This window comes from Adiantum capillus-veneris, chromosome 24, assembly GCF_014529385.1.
Source record: "Adiantum capillus-veneris isolate H3 chromosome 24, ASM1452938v2, whole genome shotgun sequence".
In the NCBI taxonomy this organism is placed as follows: Eukaryota; Viridiplantae; Streptophyta; class Polypodiopsida; order Polypodiales; family Pteridaceae; genus Adiantum; species Adiantum capillus-veneris.
In genome coordinates, this window is record NC_140954.1 from 43692251 (window position 1) to 43710086 (window position 17836).

The window sequence follows — 17836 nt, forward strand, 5'->3', positions numbered from 1 at the left end:
ATGACGGTGATGGAAATTTTCCTCTGCCGCTTTATCTGCTTCAAGTTCCCTTAGATTCAGCAAGCTTCAATTATGTTCGATGCCTCAGTTTTCATGCTTCAATTACTATCAATTATTCTGCAGCTTTCTGCTCCTTATGCTTTGCACTGACTTAATTGCCGCTCATAGGCTTTAACTTCCTCCTGTTCTTCAATTGCTAGCCAAAACTTTATCCCTTGCTTGGTTGCCTCGACTTACTCCTTTGCTTGCCTCGACCAAGCTCGTCCTGTGAATCTCCTTGCTCTCCTTTGCCAAGCTTGCCCTCTTCGTTATATTTTTCCTCTTCTCCCTTCCTTTGCTTGATTTGCTTACCGAAGACTAGCCGAGAACTAGCTCAAAAGAGATGGAGCTTCATTGACCTCTTGTTCAAACTCGAGAGAGAGAGAGAACACGAGACTTCCTTGTTGCGTCCTCCTCAACACGAATGAGAGAGAGAGAGAGAGAGAGCGTTGCTATGCTCCGAGGATGAGAGAGAGCAAGCGAGAGCTTGTGAGGGCTTTGCTTCCCCTCGAGATCCCTTCTTTCTTGTATGCGCCAAAAACCTCCCTTCCTATCGTTCTTCCTTGCCCTCGTTCCACTTCCTCGTTAATTGCCCTCCATTTTCTTAAAATAGACCCTTTTGTTCTTTTTATGCAACGACGGTGCCGTCATTGCATAAACCGCCGCTACTGACGTGGCAACTGACGGATGGAGCGATGTGGAATTTGACCTTGCTGGTGCCGAAACGACGCACCATGGCAAGTTGAGGAGTTGTCGTCACAACGCCGAGCTCGTCTGAGTCATTACCTGGCCGTCGCGAGTCTTTCTTCCCCTGCACAATTCACTGTACGCTGTCGCCACGCCTTGGCTCCCCTTTTCTTGCTTTGGTTCACCCCCAATTAAATTTAGGGTGACCTTTTAATTCATGTGAGCGGCCGTTTGAATTGGGCCCTTGGGCAGCCATTTGAATTGGGCGTCCGTATTTCCTCATCGGGCGGCCCTTAAACTTTGGTTGCCCTTTTCGGTGTTGCGGACATTGCCATGGACATGTAGATGCAAGTATAAGTGATTGCTTTTGCATCTGCTCAAAATAACCAATTTCTTGGCCCTGTCTCCGTTCGGTTTATTCCGTAATCATTGCATTCGAAGAGATGACATTCCAAACACAATGCTCCTTGAGAACTTATCGATCTCTTAATTGCACTGTATTCTAGAGCAGCCTGTTGAACCCCACTGAAACTCCTAGATGGCACTTCGATCGAGCGGACTGGAGTGGCGCGGAACCGGTCCCCGGTGAATCTTTAATGGCCAATGTCTTGGCGACCAGAACCCCGATCACTGATCTGAAAAGACCGACGCGCTCCACAAAGTGAGCACTTCAAGCCCATGCATTCATTTCAATTATGTCCCCTCAGTTGCAGTTTCCCAACCCGGTATGGATCTGCAATTGACTTGAACTTCAAACTACCATAACTTCTTCATCGTAGCTCCAATCGAGGAGCCGTAAAGACATGCCAATAGAGCACTTCAAGCACTACAGTTCTAGATCATAATATCCCATATGTGCTCACTTCAAGCATAATAATTTTTGGCATTATTAAGGCATCTGTTGGCCCTTTTAAGCCGCATCTGGCATACATTAATCATTAAACTTGGCCTGTTAACAAGCCCTGGTCACTGACCATTAATCAAGTAAGATCTAAATAAGCTCGATATGTATTTTTCTAGCATCTTTCTTAGCATGGGAGCGGAGCTGCACGACCACGCTGGTGATGACAGCCCCCTACAAGGTTTTGTAAACAAAGTGAAATTAAAGAGAAAAGGTGGCCTAGAACAGATTCTGGAAGAACCAGGGGACGAGAAATATGCTGCCCCTCCGAGCACCTTGGATGACATAAACAAATGCAATAGAGGTGAAAAGAAAGACATTCCCTCACGTGCTTGCAAGCTGAATCTGTTCCCTTTTGTGTCCAAGTTATGTAGTGTTAGCAAGCTCCACACCTTGTGGCATGTATCTCTTTAGATATTTATAATGGAAAAACTCTTTTCAATATTATTTTACTGTGCAACAGTTTTGTAGTTTTTGCTTGTCCTTTATGATGTCTTTATTCGATACCATTTCTGTGTCACAGGGCAAGAGAAATTGCAGTTAGTTGCCCTACATGATTTGAATTATACCATTGCATGCAAAACCATACAAAAGCGACGTATTGCCAAGCCTAGATAGCTACAAAAAGAAAAAGTCAAGATTGAGAAGCGCCTGGCTAGCTATCTTAAACGCTTAACACAAATTAATGAGTACTTCAGTTATGTTCATCCCTCTAGGGAAGTTATTTTGCCTGAGTGGTATGCATTGCCACACCCAATGTGAGTGCCAAAGCCATTGCCAGATGAGGGGTGCGCTTTAGTTCCTGATTCAAATGGCCTGCTTGTTCAAGTTGTAGAGCCGATGCACGGTGACATTCCCCCTAAACATGCATGGGAAATGATAAAGTACAATGTGCAAGATAGGAGGTATGTATTTTGTTACAGAGACAGCCACAAATTTTTGGATTGGTGCCTTTGAGTTTTCCATGTGTATATATGGAGCACAAGCATGACACTTAAACTGAATGCAATATTAGAAACAATATTCAAAGAGCAGCAGGCTAAGATGAGAGGTATTTTTACATAGAGGCATTGTAGTGGCCAGCCTTGGCAGATATATAATAAGCCTGTATTCTTGAAGGATTTGAGATTGTTTTGAAAGAATTGCAACTTTGGGCCCCAAAACAGTCTAATTATTGATGATAGTATGTACAAAGTGTGCCAAAACCCTGAAGGAAGTTGGCTTGTTACTCCTAAGATAGAGGACCAGGCCAAAGAACAACGACAAAACTTCCTGATAGATACTTTGAGCAGCTAGCTGTTCCTATGACTACAATCAGAGGATCATGCAGCGTATATACCTAAAAATGCGTTTGATATTGCCGCATATTTTTTTTCACAACAAGTGATTAGGAAGCTGGAATCAGAAATGCACCGGTGCAATGAGGCCCAACGTAATGAAGCCATGCATAGGAGACAAAGGGAGGGTGATGAAGAAGCTGAAAGACATAAGAGAGAGAGGCTACACACGGAAAAATTAGAGAAGCAGTAGCAAGAAGAAGAAGAAAGAGAGTTGCAAGAACCAAAAGCTCAGTAAGAAGAAGAAAGAGAGCAAGACCCAAAAGCTCAGCAAACAAAGAAGCAAACTGACACTGGGCAAAAGCGAGTGTACAGGCTCACTAAACCACGATCTTATCTAGAGTAGGAGGCTCTCTGCAGTTTTGTAACATGAGGGAAATTTATAAATTGCATTTTCAATGTTTGTAACTATTCTAACATTCACTTCAGATAGTAATGATCAAATCCTGTTGTATTCTTTTTTTGAAGACAATATTGTGTGTACTGTTGGCGTCTTGTAAACATTCTCGTTGGAAATCAACAAAGGTATGCTAATTAGCATAATGTTTATGCTAGGTAGCAGACTGTTTATGCTAACACAACCAAAACAGTATGCTAATTAGCATACTCACAATAGCTAATTAGAATACATTCTAATTAGCATACTGAGCATTTTTGTTTGTGCTAACTTCCACTCACAGCATACCATAGTATGCTAATTAGCATATACAATATACAAGAAGCTGCCATGTTTTCTCCTTGAAACCAGCAATGGTATGCTAATCAGCACATTGTCTATTCCAATTAGCATACAGAATATACAGAAATCTGTCATCTCTTCTTCCCTAAACCAGCAAGGGTATGCTAATTAGCATACTGTTTATGCCAGTTCAGTTGACATAAACTACTAGTATGCTAATTAGCATTTCACTCACAGCATAGTATACTAATCAGCATACACAGTATACAAAAAGCTGCGATCTCTTCTCCTTGAAAACAAGCAAAGTTATGCTAATTAGCATATTGTTTATGCTAACTAGCATATATAAGTTTATGCTAATCAACATAAATAGTATGCTAATTAGCATACACAGTATACAAGAAGCTGCCATCTCTTCTCCTTGAAAACCAGCAAAAGGTATGCTAATTAGAACATTGTGTATGCTAACTAGCATTAATAGTATGCTAATTAGCATACCATTTATGCTAACTAGCATACCCACAGAACACAATTAGCATACCTTCTTATTATCATATTGTGCAAGCCACTGGCCTTCTTTGTACACATCTTTCCAAACCATGATGCCTTTCTTATAAGTTGGGTGTGCCTTCTTTTACAGTTTCCATTTATATTTGTGGGCTACCCACCCAAACCATATGGAGTCTTGCTGTTAAAAGTGTAAATTGTAAGAGACCAAAGGAGGCGGAATTTGAGCTTGTTTGATCACCTATGTAGAGTTCTATATTTTCTTGATGAGCTTATATCCTCTATGTTTAGTGAAATAGGTTGTACAAATGATCTCTCTTAAATCGAGACCCCTCTGTGATAGACACCAAAGCCATGTATACACAAATCACACAAGAAACACAAGAGATAGAAGATACCCAATTTTTTGATAAAACTGCATTATCTCTAAGCAAGAAGTATATTGAAGATGCAGTGATTACAACTTAAAAGCCGAAGGGCTTGCTATTATAGATTTCTTCATAGATTTTTGGGTTGATTGTGTACACCTACCGTCTCCTTGGGATGTGCTCCATGGGTATTTTGATACATCATACCAGATGTGAAAGTACGTGGACGATGGGCTGCTTGTGGTCTAGCTTGAAGTTGTATGCATCCAATTGCTTGTAATACAGACCTTGCACAACATGTAAGCCTATATCAATTGAATTTCCCCACTCATCGAGGTACCCCTTCTCCACCTTCTCCTTTGCTGCAACACACTTGACCAGGTAGAAATCCACATCCTCGTTGTTGGTCGAAGCATTGATAGCCGTTTTTCGGCTCTTTGTAATTGCCATAGTGAGTTATCTCACCCTATCAAATCACTCAAACACTGTGGTTACCCTCACCCTTTCACTGTATATAGGTGCGTGTGAGTTAGGGGACTTTTCTCATATCTCCTTACTGAAATAAAAAACCCTCAATTATCTAGTCATTGGGCTAGTTGAGCCAAAAAAAATAAAAAAAATAAAAAATATAAGTATATTATGGCCCATGCGTATGTAAATATTTCTTTGTATATAGGGCCTAAATAAAAGATTTTTTCATAATTATTTTGGTATTTATTTAAATATTTCTACCTACGTGTGTGTTATTTATGCTCTGTACATTGCCTCACCATTACCACAATTTTTCTTACCATTTTTCATACTCTTTATTCCATATAGAAATAATTTCATGTAAGCTTCTCTTATATTTGGTGTAACTCCATCCCAACAAAAATCCAAAAAAACTAGTTCTATTTATGTGTATATTTTTTTCACTATTGTGATTTTTTCCTTCCTACATTTATTCTCTATTACTCTCATAAATTAGACCACCAAAAATATTCATCTTTTTATGGTAGACTTATAATGAGAGAGATTTATTTTTACCCCTTTATATTTTTCCACCTATATTATTTATATTTGACATGTACATATTTTTTAGACCCCTCAATATTTGATTTTCTTAGTTGTACTATTCACTTATATCATGATCTCAACAATATCTTCAATTATAGACCTACCAAATAAGGTCAAGGGTAGGTGGCATGCATACATGCACTATGGAGGGCTCACTCTTGGAGGTATTCAAAAGAATCATCCAAAGAAGGACCCCACAAGGACCTTGTGCAGTGGAAAAACACGGTCGGTTTTGCTGAATTTTTAAAGTTCACTTGCTCTCCGAATTTGAAAAGGTGATACAAACAAAAGTTGTAGCTCATGGGGTGAACTTTTGCCTCAAATGTTTTCATATTTTTTTGAGCTACGAGCTGTGAGCTATGATTTTATTAGTGGACCCCAGTTTTCCCATGTTATGCAGCCACACTCTCTCTTCCACTTTATCATTTTCCTCTTTCACACACACTTCTCCACTCATCATCCCCACCTCTCTCACCCCTCCTCTCTGCACCCTACTCACCTTCTCCTCAACCTTGAAGAATAAGAGAAACCATGGTGAACTCATACCTCCCACACACAATTCCATTCCAAAATTGACCACCTAGTCTCATTTTTCCTCCTCCAAGTTACCCATATCTTTCAAAAAAACCACAAAATTCAGCCTCTTCTCTTAAAAGACAGCATCATGGTGGTTGATTACTCAGCTTCAATTACCTTGTCTCTCAAGGAAGGTCAAGAGTGGAGAAAAAATGTACCGTCAAAGCTAGTGGACCGTCAACAAGCGTCAAAATCGGCCCTACTCAAGACACTTGGAGCATCAACCTTGTAAGAAATCCACCTTTTCTTACCTCTTAAGAGTTTTTCTTCCTTATTTGTATCCTACATGGATACTCCCATTGTAAATATCCAATTCCATTTGTAAATTAATACTAACTCTACTAACACTAACCCACTATGAAAAGTCCTATCACCTCCATTTCTCTCCTCTCTCTTTCCCCACCAACTTCTTGATAATTCCAAGCAAAAGAAATTAGATAAATTGCTGAAAATCTAACCCAACCATGGTTAGAGGAGTAACCCTAGCCTTCAAAATTGCTATAAAAGGAGGGTGTAGCTAGCACAAAAGAGGGGAGCCATAAGCAAGAGCACTATGCTATAGCTTGAGAAGCCAAGCTCAACCTCTCTAGAAGGAGCTCTTGAGTGGAAGCTCATTGTCTTATGCATGTGCATGTGTTGTAATAGGGGATTGGCAAGGGAACTCTATGCCATTGTAAGAGAGAGAGTGATAATTCAATTGAGAGTAGGAAATCTATCATTTCTCCTACTAGTGTAAGCCCAACATTTGCTGAATCAAGGAGGGTGGATTTGGACTAAGCTTGGATACTTTGTCTCCCTTCCAACGTGAAGTAATGGACAACAATGATGCGTAAGTGTCTTGGTGTTTTTTGTTAAGTTCTTGATAGCTTGTCTCTGGTGTTGTCATAAATCTAGCCATAAATCCCACATACTGTAAGAGGGCGACAGGGTGGAGAGGACTCCCCTGGCCTTAAGACAGTGATTGGGGTGGCTTTTCTTGTGATGTGTTGTGGTGAAATTTACGCAAGCTATGTTGAAAAAATACTAATCTCACTTTGATTTTTCATGACAGATTCGTAAGAAGGTATTAATGCAACAAGTACCCCCTCCCCCTTTCTCTCTCTTTCTTAAATATATAGTTGTGTTTGCTTGATCATTGCCGATACGTTTCAAAGCAGCCCGAGCACTATCTCTCTCTCTCTCTCTCTCTCTCTCTCTCTCTCTCTCTCTATCGTGTTTTAGTGTGTAAGAGTGTTCCATTGGTGTTAGGGTTAGTGTAAATTCCTTGCTTGTTTGTGGGTTGCTCTAACGATTCTCCTCTTTTGCGTCCTAGTTCGCTCTTAAACTAGGTGGTGCCCCTTGTGTAGTTGGGATTTGGCTGTGGGTTTGTTGTTTTGGTTTGTGTTGTGTTGTGCCCCAGCCCCATTGAGCAGCACGGGAGCCTTGAAGGGTGTCTAGAGGCCACTCTTCTTGTTGCTCGCCCCGGACCGCCTCAAATTGGTGCCCCCACGGAGGAACGGCTTGTGTATGTTTTGTGAAGGCTCAACCTTTAGCATAATCAAGTAGCTTGCATGAATCACGAGAATTTGTATGATCCCTTCATTCCCATTGCAAGGCAAAAGTTACACATAATTGTTAGTACTAAGTTGCAATTTCAGCGAGTAATTCGTAGAATTTTAGGTCCTCTTAGGTTAGCCGAGATAAACACTTCGGTAAATCCTTTTATTTTGCCTCTCATTAGGTATGATATTAGCTTGGACGTCTATATTTTTGTGTTATTTTAAGCATTAGGACATGCATAGGCCATGGATAATGGCCCAGGAATAGAGGGTTTTCCCTTTCATTTTACTCCACACATTAGAATAAACGTTGCAATTAGTAGAAAGATCCATTTTCAACAACGAATGGTGTTCATGTTTGGTGCCCAAAGAGTAGGAGAAATTCTTGCATCACCAAACCCTGTCATTCTACCTCTCATCAACTACCACACTTCTTTTGATGTACATGTGTTCATTTTATTTTAAAATGAAGTGCAGCCCGGCAAAATAGTGTGTATGTTTGTTTTTTCTTTGTCCAAGTTGTTACAAGAAACAAAAAAATGATCATTTGTCCTAACTGGGAATGTGTGTGCAGTGAAAGTTCAATCCTTAGAGATCTAGCTCTATTACCAATTGAGTTGCAGGAGCAAGTAGTAAGGCGTCTCCCTCATAACAAGAGGGTGGTGAAGTTAAGACGGAAGGTCCTACGCGTGGATTCCATTTTCCTCTTGTTGTTGGGCACTAAGGAAGACCGCGCATTCATCCAACTAGTGTGTGCCCTAAGATTGGTAAATAGAGTGAAATTTGGCGTTTGGCGAGTGCATTTCACCATTGAGGAAGACTCTTCAGAAAACTTGCGGCCAGAGTTCATGCTTCATAGACTCACATTTGGTGAATTTTTCCCTCATTTGCGTCTTATTAATAGTCTTCCTTTCGCTTTCAACAAAGGAGATAGGGAGCTATTCAGAGCTTGTCTTAATAAAGAGAGCATAGAGAAGATTGCAAATTTGTATAAATTCTCATCCTTCTCTACTTTCTATGACACTTTGTTCATAGAGACATTGTAAATCTCTTTATGCTTTTGAATGATTTAACCATAATCCTAAGGAGTTTTTGTCCAGGAATTTTGTAGCACAAGTGGAGTCTTTAAATCTTGCAAACTTGATTGGACTTGATGAGGATGTTCTTTATGAAATTGTGAGAAGGTTGCCTCACTCCGACTGTGTGGAACTCGAAGAAAAGGAGCTCCTAGTCAATTGCTACTTTCTCACGGCCTTCGACGAGCATGAAGATCTAGTTTTTATACAAACCGCTTGTGCGTTGGGAATTGTAGAGCAAGTGCAATTTATCACTTGGGACGTGGTTGCTCTTTTGGATCCAGAAAATGAAGTTCTAGAGATTTCTGTTTATCGCCTTAGCTTTGAAGAATTTCAACCCTTCTTAGAGCTCATTAATAGTCTACCTTTTTGTTTTGATCAAACAAATCGAGACCTCATTGAAGCTTGGATAGCTGAAGAAGAAAACCTAGAGTGGTATTTTCTTACTTCTTCATTTGCAGGCGAGTGGTTCTAAATCTCTATTGTATCCCTTATTGTAACTCGTGTTGTAATCTTTCATAATAATGGAGAGCCAACGCCAAATGTCTGGATATCCTCTTTTCTTTGGAGAGCCTGGAGAGGATGCAGAATTATTTTTAGCAAATTTCAAGATGTCTTGCCGTATCAAGAGGATAGTAACCGATCAAGAACGTGTAGAAATGTTTGAGGTGGTCCTTAGGAAAGATGCTAGTACTTGGTTTGACTCTTTGCCTAAGGAAGTTAAGGGGAATTACACAGAAGTTTTGAATCGTTTTAAGAGATACTTCTTTGATCCCCAAAACACTCAAAAACTATGGCAAGACATTGTTTCTCATAAGCAAAAAGACTTAGATGACTACTACTTGTACAAGCAAGAGTTTCTACGTCTTTGGGCTCTATGGATACGAAATGTTGCTAACCCTGGTGATGGTGCAGAATTTTAAAAGAAGGAGAGGTTCATAGCCGGACTCTTTCCTGACCTTAAGGTAAAAGTTGAGGCGGGTGCACCTGCTACTTTTGATGCAGCGGAAACTAGGGCTGCTGAGAAGTATAGGAAACTCAAGTGCTTAAGGGGAGAGGTTCCAATAGAAGGTCTTAGACCCAAAGGTAAGTCACAAGCATCAACATCTAGGGAGCTTCCTGAGGTAACGGCTGAAGTGATTGAGAAGTTAAATGAATCTTTAAGCAGCCTGTCAATTCACCTTGCACAAGCTGTAGGTCCAAAGGGACAAGCAAAGAAGTCAGAAGAGAGAGAGCCACGAACTAGGAGAGTCTTGCAATGTTGGAATTGCGGAGAGTCTGGACATGGGATGTATAATTGTCCTTGGCCCCGTGGAGAGCCATGGAGACCTAACTTGAATTACCCAGTGATGAATGCAGGAGAAGGAGCTGGTCAACAACCAAGGCTTCTACAAAGGCCAAATGGACCAAGACCACCTCCACAAGGGGTAGAAGGAGTTCCACCTTTGCCAGATCCAAATGTGCATGTGGTAGAGGTGACAAATTCAAATGAGGTTGACATGGAAGCCAATGGCATTAAGCGTGGCCGAGGGAAAGGTAAAGAGAAAGAAGGAGTCACATCACAGAGTGACCATGGACAAGGCAAAAAGGCAAAGGAGACCAAGGAAACCAAGAGGACTCAACGTCGTATCAACCTCCAAGACTTCCCTCTTGGACATGGTATGGCTCCGTACAACTTGTTGGAAGACATGAGAGGTAAGGGTCCTGATATTTCATGGCCTCAATTTCTTGCATTATGTCCACAAGTAAGGAGGGATTTAACAAGGGCAGTTAGCACTAGGAGAAAGGTAAAAGAGAGTGTGCCTATTGTAAAAATTGCACAAGTTGAAATGAATGAGGACATTACACCGGTGCTAGACTGTTACATCAAAGGAAGATTGGTTAGGAAAGGTCTAGTGGATGGGGGTGCACAAATTTGCATCATGACAGAGGGACTCATGCAAAGACTAGGCATGCACATCCATGAGACACCTGAAATCAAAGTCAAGATGGCAAACAATAGCAAGGCTAGGTGTGTAGGCATTTGTAAAAATGTCTTTGTAGAGGCCTTTGGCATTAAGAAAGCGGTGGATTTTTATGTTATGTCGACCAAGGGAAGTGGTTATCCATTTATCCTAGGAAGACCATGGCTAATGAAAATGCGAGCTTTGCAGGATTGGGAGAGTGGGAAATTAATTTGCAGGAATGACAATCATAAGAAGGTTGTCTTTGACATGAAGGAGCAACACCAAGAGGAGCTCCATGAAGAATCATCTCAAAGTGAGACGGAAGAAGGTTGGACCGATAGCACTTCAGAAGAAGAAAGTAGCGGCAGCATTAAATAAGAGGAGTCTTCCATCGAAGTCATGGGGGTAAGGTTTAAGCCAAGCAACCAAGAGACCTCTTGTCAAGGCCTGGAGGAGGTAGGTCCTTAAGAGAACGAAGGTGTTCAAGATGAAGGGATGCTGGAAGGTATGCTATCAACAACACTTACAAAGGATGAAAGAGAGGAGTTCAAATGTGTGCTAAGGAATTTTCCTAGGCTTTTTGCTAAAGACTACACCGATGTGCGTGGAGTAGATGCTGTTCAACACAAAATTGAGTTGAAGCCAGAGGCCACACCTAAGGCTCAGAAGCTACGAAGGCTAGGAGTCACCAAGGAGCAGGCTTTACTCAAGGAGGTAAGAAAGCTTCTAGTAGCAGGTTTCATTTATCCAGTGGAGAATTCAGAGTGGGTCTCTCCCGTTGTTGTCACTCCTAAGAAAAACGGAAAGTGGAGGGTGTGTGTGGATTACCGTCCACTCAATGAGGCAACAAAAAGAGATCACTTTTCCCTCCCATTTCAGGATGAGATACTAAATGAGGTAGCTGGTCATGAGAAGTACACTGTGTGTGATGGCTACTCAGGTTACTTTCAAATAGGGATTGCATTGGAGGATCAATTGAAAACAACCTTTATCACTCCTTGGGGTTGTTATGCTTTTAGAGTCATGCCATTTGGTCTGACAAATGCTCCTGCAACATTCCAACGTTTCATGAACATGGTGTTTCAAGCATTCTTTGGAAAGTCAATTAGGGTGTTCATCGATGATTTCTGTATTTATAGCTCAAAATCATTGCATCTACAAAGGGTAGAAGAAGGTTTAAAGAAGCTCTACGATATGGGAGGTCAACTCAACCCCGACAAGTGCCACATAGGTGAGGATGAAGTGATCTTGCTCGGTCACAAGGTTTCCTATAAAGGCATTGAGGTGGATCCTTCAAAGGCAAAGGCTCTTATTGAGCTCCCATCACCGAAGAGTCTTAAGGAGGTCATCTCTTTCATTCAGAAGGTGAAGTATATGTCACGCTTCATTCACTTAGCCTCGGAGTTGCTTCATCCTTTGCAAAAGTTGACACAACAAGTAGAATTTGCATGGTCTGATGAGCTTGAAGAGTATTTTTGTAACATTAAAGTCATTTTGTCAGAGCTACCAACACTCATGCCTCCTTGTTGGGAGTACACATTCTTTGTTAGCTCTAGTGTTGGAAGGGAAACAATTGGTGCTGTGTTGCTACAACAAGATCCCCACAGTACAAGGATGCGATCCATCTACTTTGCTAGTAGGGTCATGAATGCCTTGGAGAGAGACTACACAGAAGCAAAACTCATGATGCTTTCTCTCATGTTTGCGGTGAGAAAGTTTAGATCCTACCTGCTACCAAAACCTTTTGTAATTCTCACTGCAGAAAATTTGTTCCCTTGGGTGTCATCTCAAATGAATCTTAGTACTAGGATCTCAAAGTGGATTATGGAGTTGCAAGAGTTTCAATACTCTTTCAAGGTAGAAGATAGTGTGCGTGCACAATTGGCAGGGATTCTCATTTATAGGGTACATGAGAAGGAAATTAAGGTGCCTCAAGTAAAGACCCTACCATTGCCACCACCAAAAAGTATTCCTAATGCTTTTACCTTGTTCTTTGATGGAGCTTTTCGTCGAGCCACAGGGAAAGCAGGGGGAGGGCTAGTGTTGCTCAACCCAAGTGGAGAGGTGGTCATGAAAGAGAAGGTCAATCTACCAGGTTCAACTAGCAACAATGAAGCAGAATACGACACACTACTTCATGGTTTCAAGATGTGCATTGGCCAAGGGATAAAACGTCTCATGGTAAAGGGAGATGCACTTCTCATTGTTAAACAGATTTTAGGCATTTGGGCATGCAAGAATGAAAGCTTAAGGACAAAAGTTCATGCCATTCGTAAGATGTTTAATCAGTTTGAAGAAGTGCAACTATATCATATTCCGAGGAAACAAAATGAAGATGCTGATTTACTTGCACAACAAGCAGTTGCATGTGTAAAGAAAGAAGTGCAGGTCATCATGGTGGCGGCTGCTGTGAAGCAACCGAGGTACCAGGGATTGGAGTCATTGGCTCCCATCATTGGCTACATTTTGGAGGGTGAGTTTCCACCAGACTTCACAAAAGCTCAGAAGAGGAGACTCATGAAGAAGGCAAGCATGTATCTCTTCCTAGAAGGCTCCCTCTATCAAAGAGGGAAGGATCAAGTGTGCAGACGAGTACCAACTATCGAGGAAATTCCAGCCATTCTAAAAGGTTTGCATGAAGAGGCATGTGGTGGTCATTTTGCCCAAGAATTAACTGTGAAGAAGATTTTGCTTTCGGGGTATGTTTGGCCAAGTTTGCATGTGGATGTTCAACATTGGTGTAAAAGCTGTCACACTTGTCAGATAAATGGAAATAGAAGGTTGGTGCATGGCCCGAGGCAAATAGTGCTTGCAAATGGACCCTTTGAAAAGTGGGGCATTGATGCTATGGGTCCTCTGCCTAGGACAAAAAATGGTAAACTCTACATTCTAGTGGCTGTAGACTATATGACTAGGTGGGTGGAAGCACAAAGTGTGGCAAAGGTAAATGAGAGGACAGTGAGCAAATTCGTCTACACTCACATTTGTTGTAGATTTGGCACACCTTTGGAGATTGTTTCTGATAATGGTCCAGGGTTTAGAAAGGGATTGCTCACAGAAGTCTGTGAAGAACTTTGCATTCTACATCGTCACAGTACACCCTACTATCCCCAATCAAATGGTTTGGTAGAAAAAGCTAATGGTGTCATTGCAGGCATCATTAGAAAGATGGTGAAAAACAAGACAAAGTTGTGGGATGACTTCTTGGATGGTGCCTTGTGGGCGTATCGAACCACATATAGGGAAGCCACGGAGTTCACACCATTTCACTTGGTCTATGGTCAAGAGGCTTTACAGCCAATTGAGCTAAACATTCCAACAATGCGACTTCATGGAAAATCAGCACAAGATGATCAAGAAGCATGGATGGATCGACTTCCTACCTTAGCTGAGCTTGAGTGGAAAAGAGAAGCAGCATACGAGTGCTATAAGAGGAAAGCCACACAGACAAAGGAGAAGCTTGACAAGAAACTGAAGGACAAAGGCATCAATGAAGGAGATCTTGTGCTAAGGTATGACAATTGACTCGATAATCGTTTTGATGCCAAATTTGAAACTAGATGGCAAGGGCCATACATAGTCAAGAAGGCTTTCAATTCTAGTTACTATCAGCTTATGGACTTGAATGGTAAAGAGCACTCCAGGAAGGTAAACGGGTATCGCTTGAAGCCCTATTTGAGTCGCCTTCTACCAAAGGATCTACCAAAGATCTATCCAAAGGCCGCTGTCTCATGTAAGTATTGTTACATGAAGCATGAGTGTAACTCCAGCCAAAATTCTGAGGGGCCAAACAATGAAGATCTTGTCAAGGACTCTGAAGCACTCTCTTTGGAAAAGATTCTTTATGATGGTACATGAATATACCATCATCCTGGGGGAGGGCTAATGATAGCCGTTTTTCGGCTCTTTGTAATTGCCATAGTGAGTTATCTCACCCTATCAAATCACTCAAACACTGTGGTTACCCTCACCCTTTCACTGTATATAGGTGCGTGTGAGTTAGGGGACTTTTCTCATATCTCCTTACTGAAATAAAAAACCCTCAATTAGCTAGTCATTGGGCTAGTTGAGCCAAAAAAAATAAAAAAAATAAAAAATATAAGTATATTATGGCCCATGCGTATGTAAATATTTCTTTGTATATAGGGCCTAAATAAAAGATTTTTTCATAAGTATTTTGGTATTTATTTAAATATTTCTACCTAGGTGTGTGTTATTTATGCTCTGTACATTGCCTCACCATTACCACAATTTTTCTTACCATTTTTCATACTCTTTATTCCATATAGAAATAATTTCATGTAAGCTTCTCTTATATTTGGTGTAACTCCATCCCAACAAAAATCCAAAAAAACTAGTTCTATTTATGTGTATATTTTTTTCACTATTGTGATTTTTTCCTTCCTACATTTATTCTCTATTACTCTCATAAATTAGACCACCAAAAATATTCATCTTTTTATGGTAGACTTATAATGAGAGAGATTTATTTTTACCCCTTTATATTTTTCCACCTATATTATTTATATTTGACATGTACATATTTTTTAGACCCCTCAATATTTGATTTTCTTAGTTGTACTATTCACTTATATCATGATCTCAACAATATCTTCAATTATAGACCTACCAAATAAGGTCAAGGGTAGGTGGCATGCATACATGCACTATGGAGGGCTCACTCTTGGAGGTATTCAAAAGAATCATCCAAAGAAGGACCCCACAAGGACCTTGTGCAGTGGAAAAACACGGTCGGTTTTGCTGAATTTTTAAAGTTCACTTGCTCTCCGAATTTGAAAAGGTGATACAAACAAAAGTTGTAGCTCATGGGGTGAACTTTTGCCTCAAATGTTTTCATATTTTTTTGAGCTACGAGCTGTGAGCTATGATTTTATTAGTGGACCCCAGTTTTCCCATGTTATGCAGCCACACTCTCTCTTCCACTTTATCATTTTCCTCTTTCACACACACTTCTCCACTCATCATCCCCACCTCTCTCACCCCTCCTCTCTGCACCCTACTCACCTTCTCCTCAACCTTGAAGAATAAGAGAAACCATGGTGAACTCATACCTCCCACACACAATTCCATTCCAAAATTGACCACCTAGTCTCATTTTTCCTCCTCCAAGTTACCCATATCTTTCAAAAAAACCACAAAATTCAGCCTCTTCTCTTAAAAGACAGCATCATGGTGGTTGATTACTCAGCTTCAATTACCTTGTCTCTCAAGGAAGGTCAAGAGTGGAGAAAAAATGTAACGTCAAAGCTAGTGGACCGTCAACAAGCGTCAAAATCGGCCCTACTCAAGACACTTGGAGCATCAACCTTGTAAGAAATCCACCTTTTCTTACCTCTTAAGAGTTTTTCTTCCTTATTTGTATCCTACATGGATACTCCCATTGTAAATATCCAATTCCATTTGTAAATTAATACTAACTCTACTAACACTAACCCACTATGAAAAGTCCTATCACCTCCATTTCTCTCCTCTCTCTTTCCCCACCAACTTCTTGATAATTCCAAGCAAAAGAAATTAGATAAATTGCTGAAAATCTAACCCAACCATGGTTAGAGGAGTAACCCTAGCCTTCAAAATTGCTATAAAAGGAGGGTGTAGCTAGCACAAAAGAGGGGAGCCATAAGCAAGAGCACTATGCTATAGCTTGAGAAGCCAAGCTCAACCTCTCTAGAAGGAGCTCTTGAGTGGAAGCTCATTGTCTTATGCATGTGCATGTGTTGTAATAGGGGATTGGCAAGGGAACTCTATGCCATTGTAAGAGAGAGAGTGATAATTCAATTGAGAGTAGGAAATCTATCATTTCTCCTACTAGTGTAAGCCCAACATTTGCTGAATCAAGGAGGGTGGATTTGGACTAAGCTTGGATACTTTGTCTCCCTTCCAACGTGAAGTAATGGACAACAATGATGCGTAAGTGTCTTGGTGTTTTTTGTTAAGTTCTTGATAGCTTGTCTCTGGTGTTGTCATAAATCTAGCCATAAATCCCACATACTGTAAGAGGGCGACAGGGTGGAGAGGACTCCCCTGGCCTTAAGACAGTGATTGGGGTGGCTTTTCTTGTGATGTGTTGTGGTGAAATTTACGCAAGCTATGTTGAAAAAATACTAATCTCACTTTGATTTGTCATGACAGATTCGTAAGAAGGTATTAATGCAACAAGTACCCCCTCCCCCTTTCTCTCTCTTTCTTAAATATATAGTTGTGTTTGCTTGATCATTGCCGATACGTTTCAAAGCAGCCCGAGAACTATCTCTCTCTCTCTCTCTCTCTCTATCGTGTTTTAGTGTGTAAGAGTGTTCCATTGGTGTTAGGGTTAGTGTAAATTCCTTGCTTGTTTGTGGGTTGCTCTAACGATTCTCCTCTTTTGCGTCCTAGTTCGCTCTTAAACTAGGTGGTGCCCCTTGTGTAGTTGGGATTTGGCTGTGGGTTTGTTGTTTTGGTTTGTGTTGTGTTGTGCCCCAGCCCCATTGAGCAGCACGGGAGCCTTGAAGGGTGTCTAGAGGCCACTCTTCTTGTTGCTCGCCCCGGACCGCCTCAGCATCTGGATTTACAACAAATGTGTCGCCAGAACATATAGTGCTACTCAGCACATCATGAAGGTGTATGCATCCAATTGATTGTAATACAGACCTTGCACAACATATGAGCCTCTATCAATTGCATTTTCCCACTCATCGAGGTACCCCTTCTCCACCTTCTCCTTTGCTGCAACACACTTGACCAGGTAGAAATCCACATCCTCGATGTTGGTCGAAGCATCTAGATTTACAAAAAATGTGTCGCCAGCACATACAGTGCTACTCAGCACATCATGATGACCTTCGTATGTGAAGTCATCATAGGCGGCTGCTTCATCTTCCGGCTCAAAATCTGACACAGCCTCATCAGGTAATGGTAGTAGAGTATGATAATCCCAAGCCTGCACGTGAGCTTTATTGATGCAACGATTCCATCTTCCATGCATGCATGCATCACATAAGCATGCCAAGGCTCTTGTTGAAAGGGCAGTTGGATCCCCAGGGTTGTGACCACGAAAAGCATGCAGAGAGCGAGTTTTTGCCATAATGGCACAATTCCACTTCACCTCCCTGTTCACTTCCTCCTC

At 41.1% G+C, this 17836-nt stretch overlaps 1 protein-coding gene across 1 annotated transcript; it reads right to left on the minus strand.

Annotated features, from left to right (window-relative positions):
• Positions 1-1717: 1717 nt before the first annotated feature.
• On the minus strand, positions 1718-17695 carry LOC147426285 (uncharacterized). Its single transcript, XM_086498195.1, has 3 exons — positions 17362-17695; positions 4726-4805; positions 1718-1801 (listed from the first exon to the last, which is right to left on the minus strand). Exons 1-3 carry the CDS (start codon positions 17693-17695, stop codon positions 1718-1720), a joined length of 498 nt encoding a protein of 165 aa, XP_086354321.1.
• Positions 17696-17836: the final 141 nt, after the last annotated feature.

What these genes read in the sequence shown, in the direction of transcription:
- LOC147426285 (XM_086498195.1), bottom strand. Translation starts at nt 17,695, where the DNA reads ATGCATGGAAGATGGAATCGTTGCATCAATAAAGCTCACGTGCAGGCT. An exon ending in AGGCTCATATGTTGTGCAAG is followed by an intron (nt 4,806 to 17,361) that starts GTCTGTATTACA and finishes ATGTTGTGCAAG; the next exon opens with GTCTGTATTACAAGCAATTG. An exon ending in TCCACGTACTTTCACATCTG is followed by an intron (nt 1,802 to 4,725) that starts GTATGATGTATC and finishes AAAACCTTGTAG; the next exon opens with GGGGCTGTCATCACCAGCGT.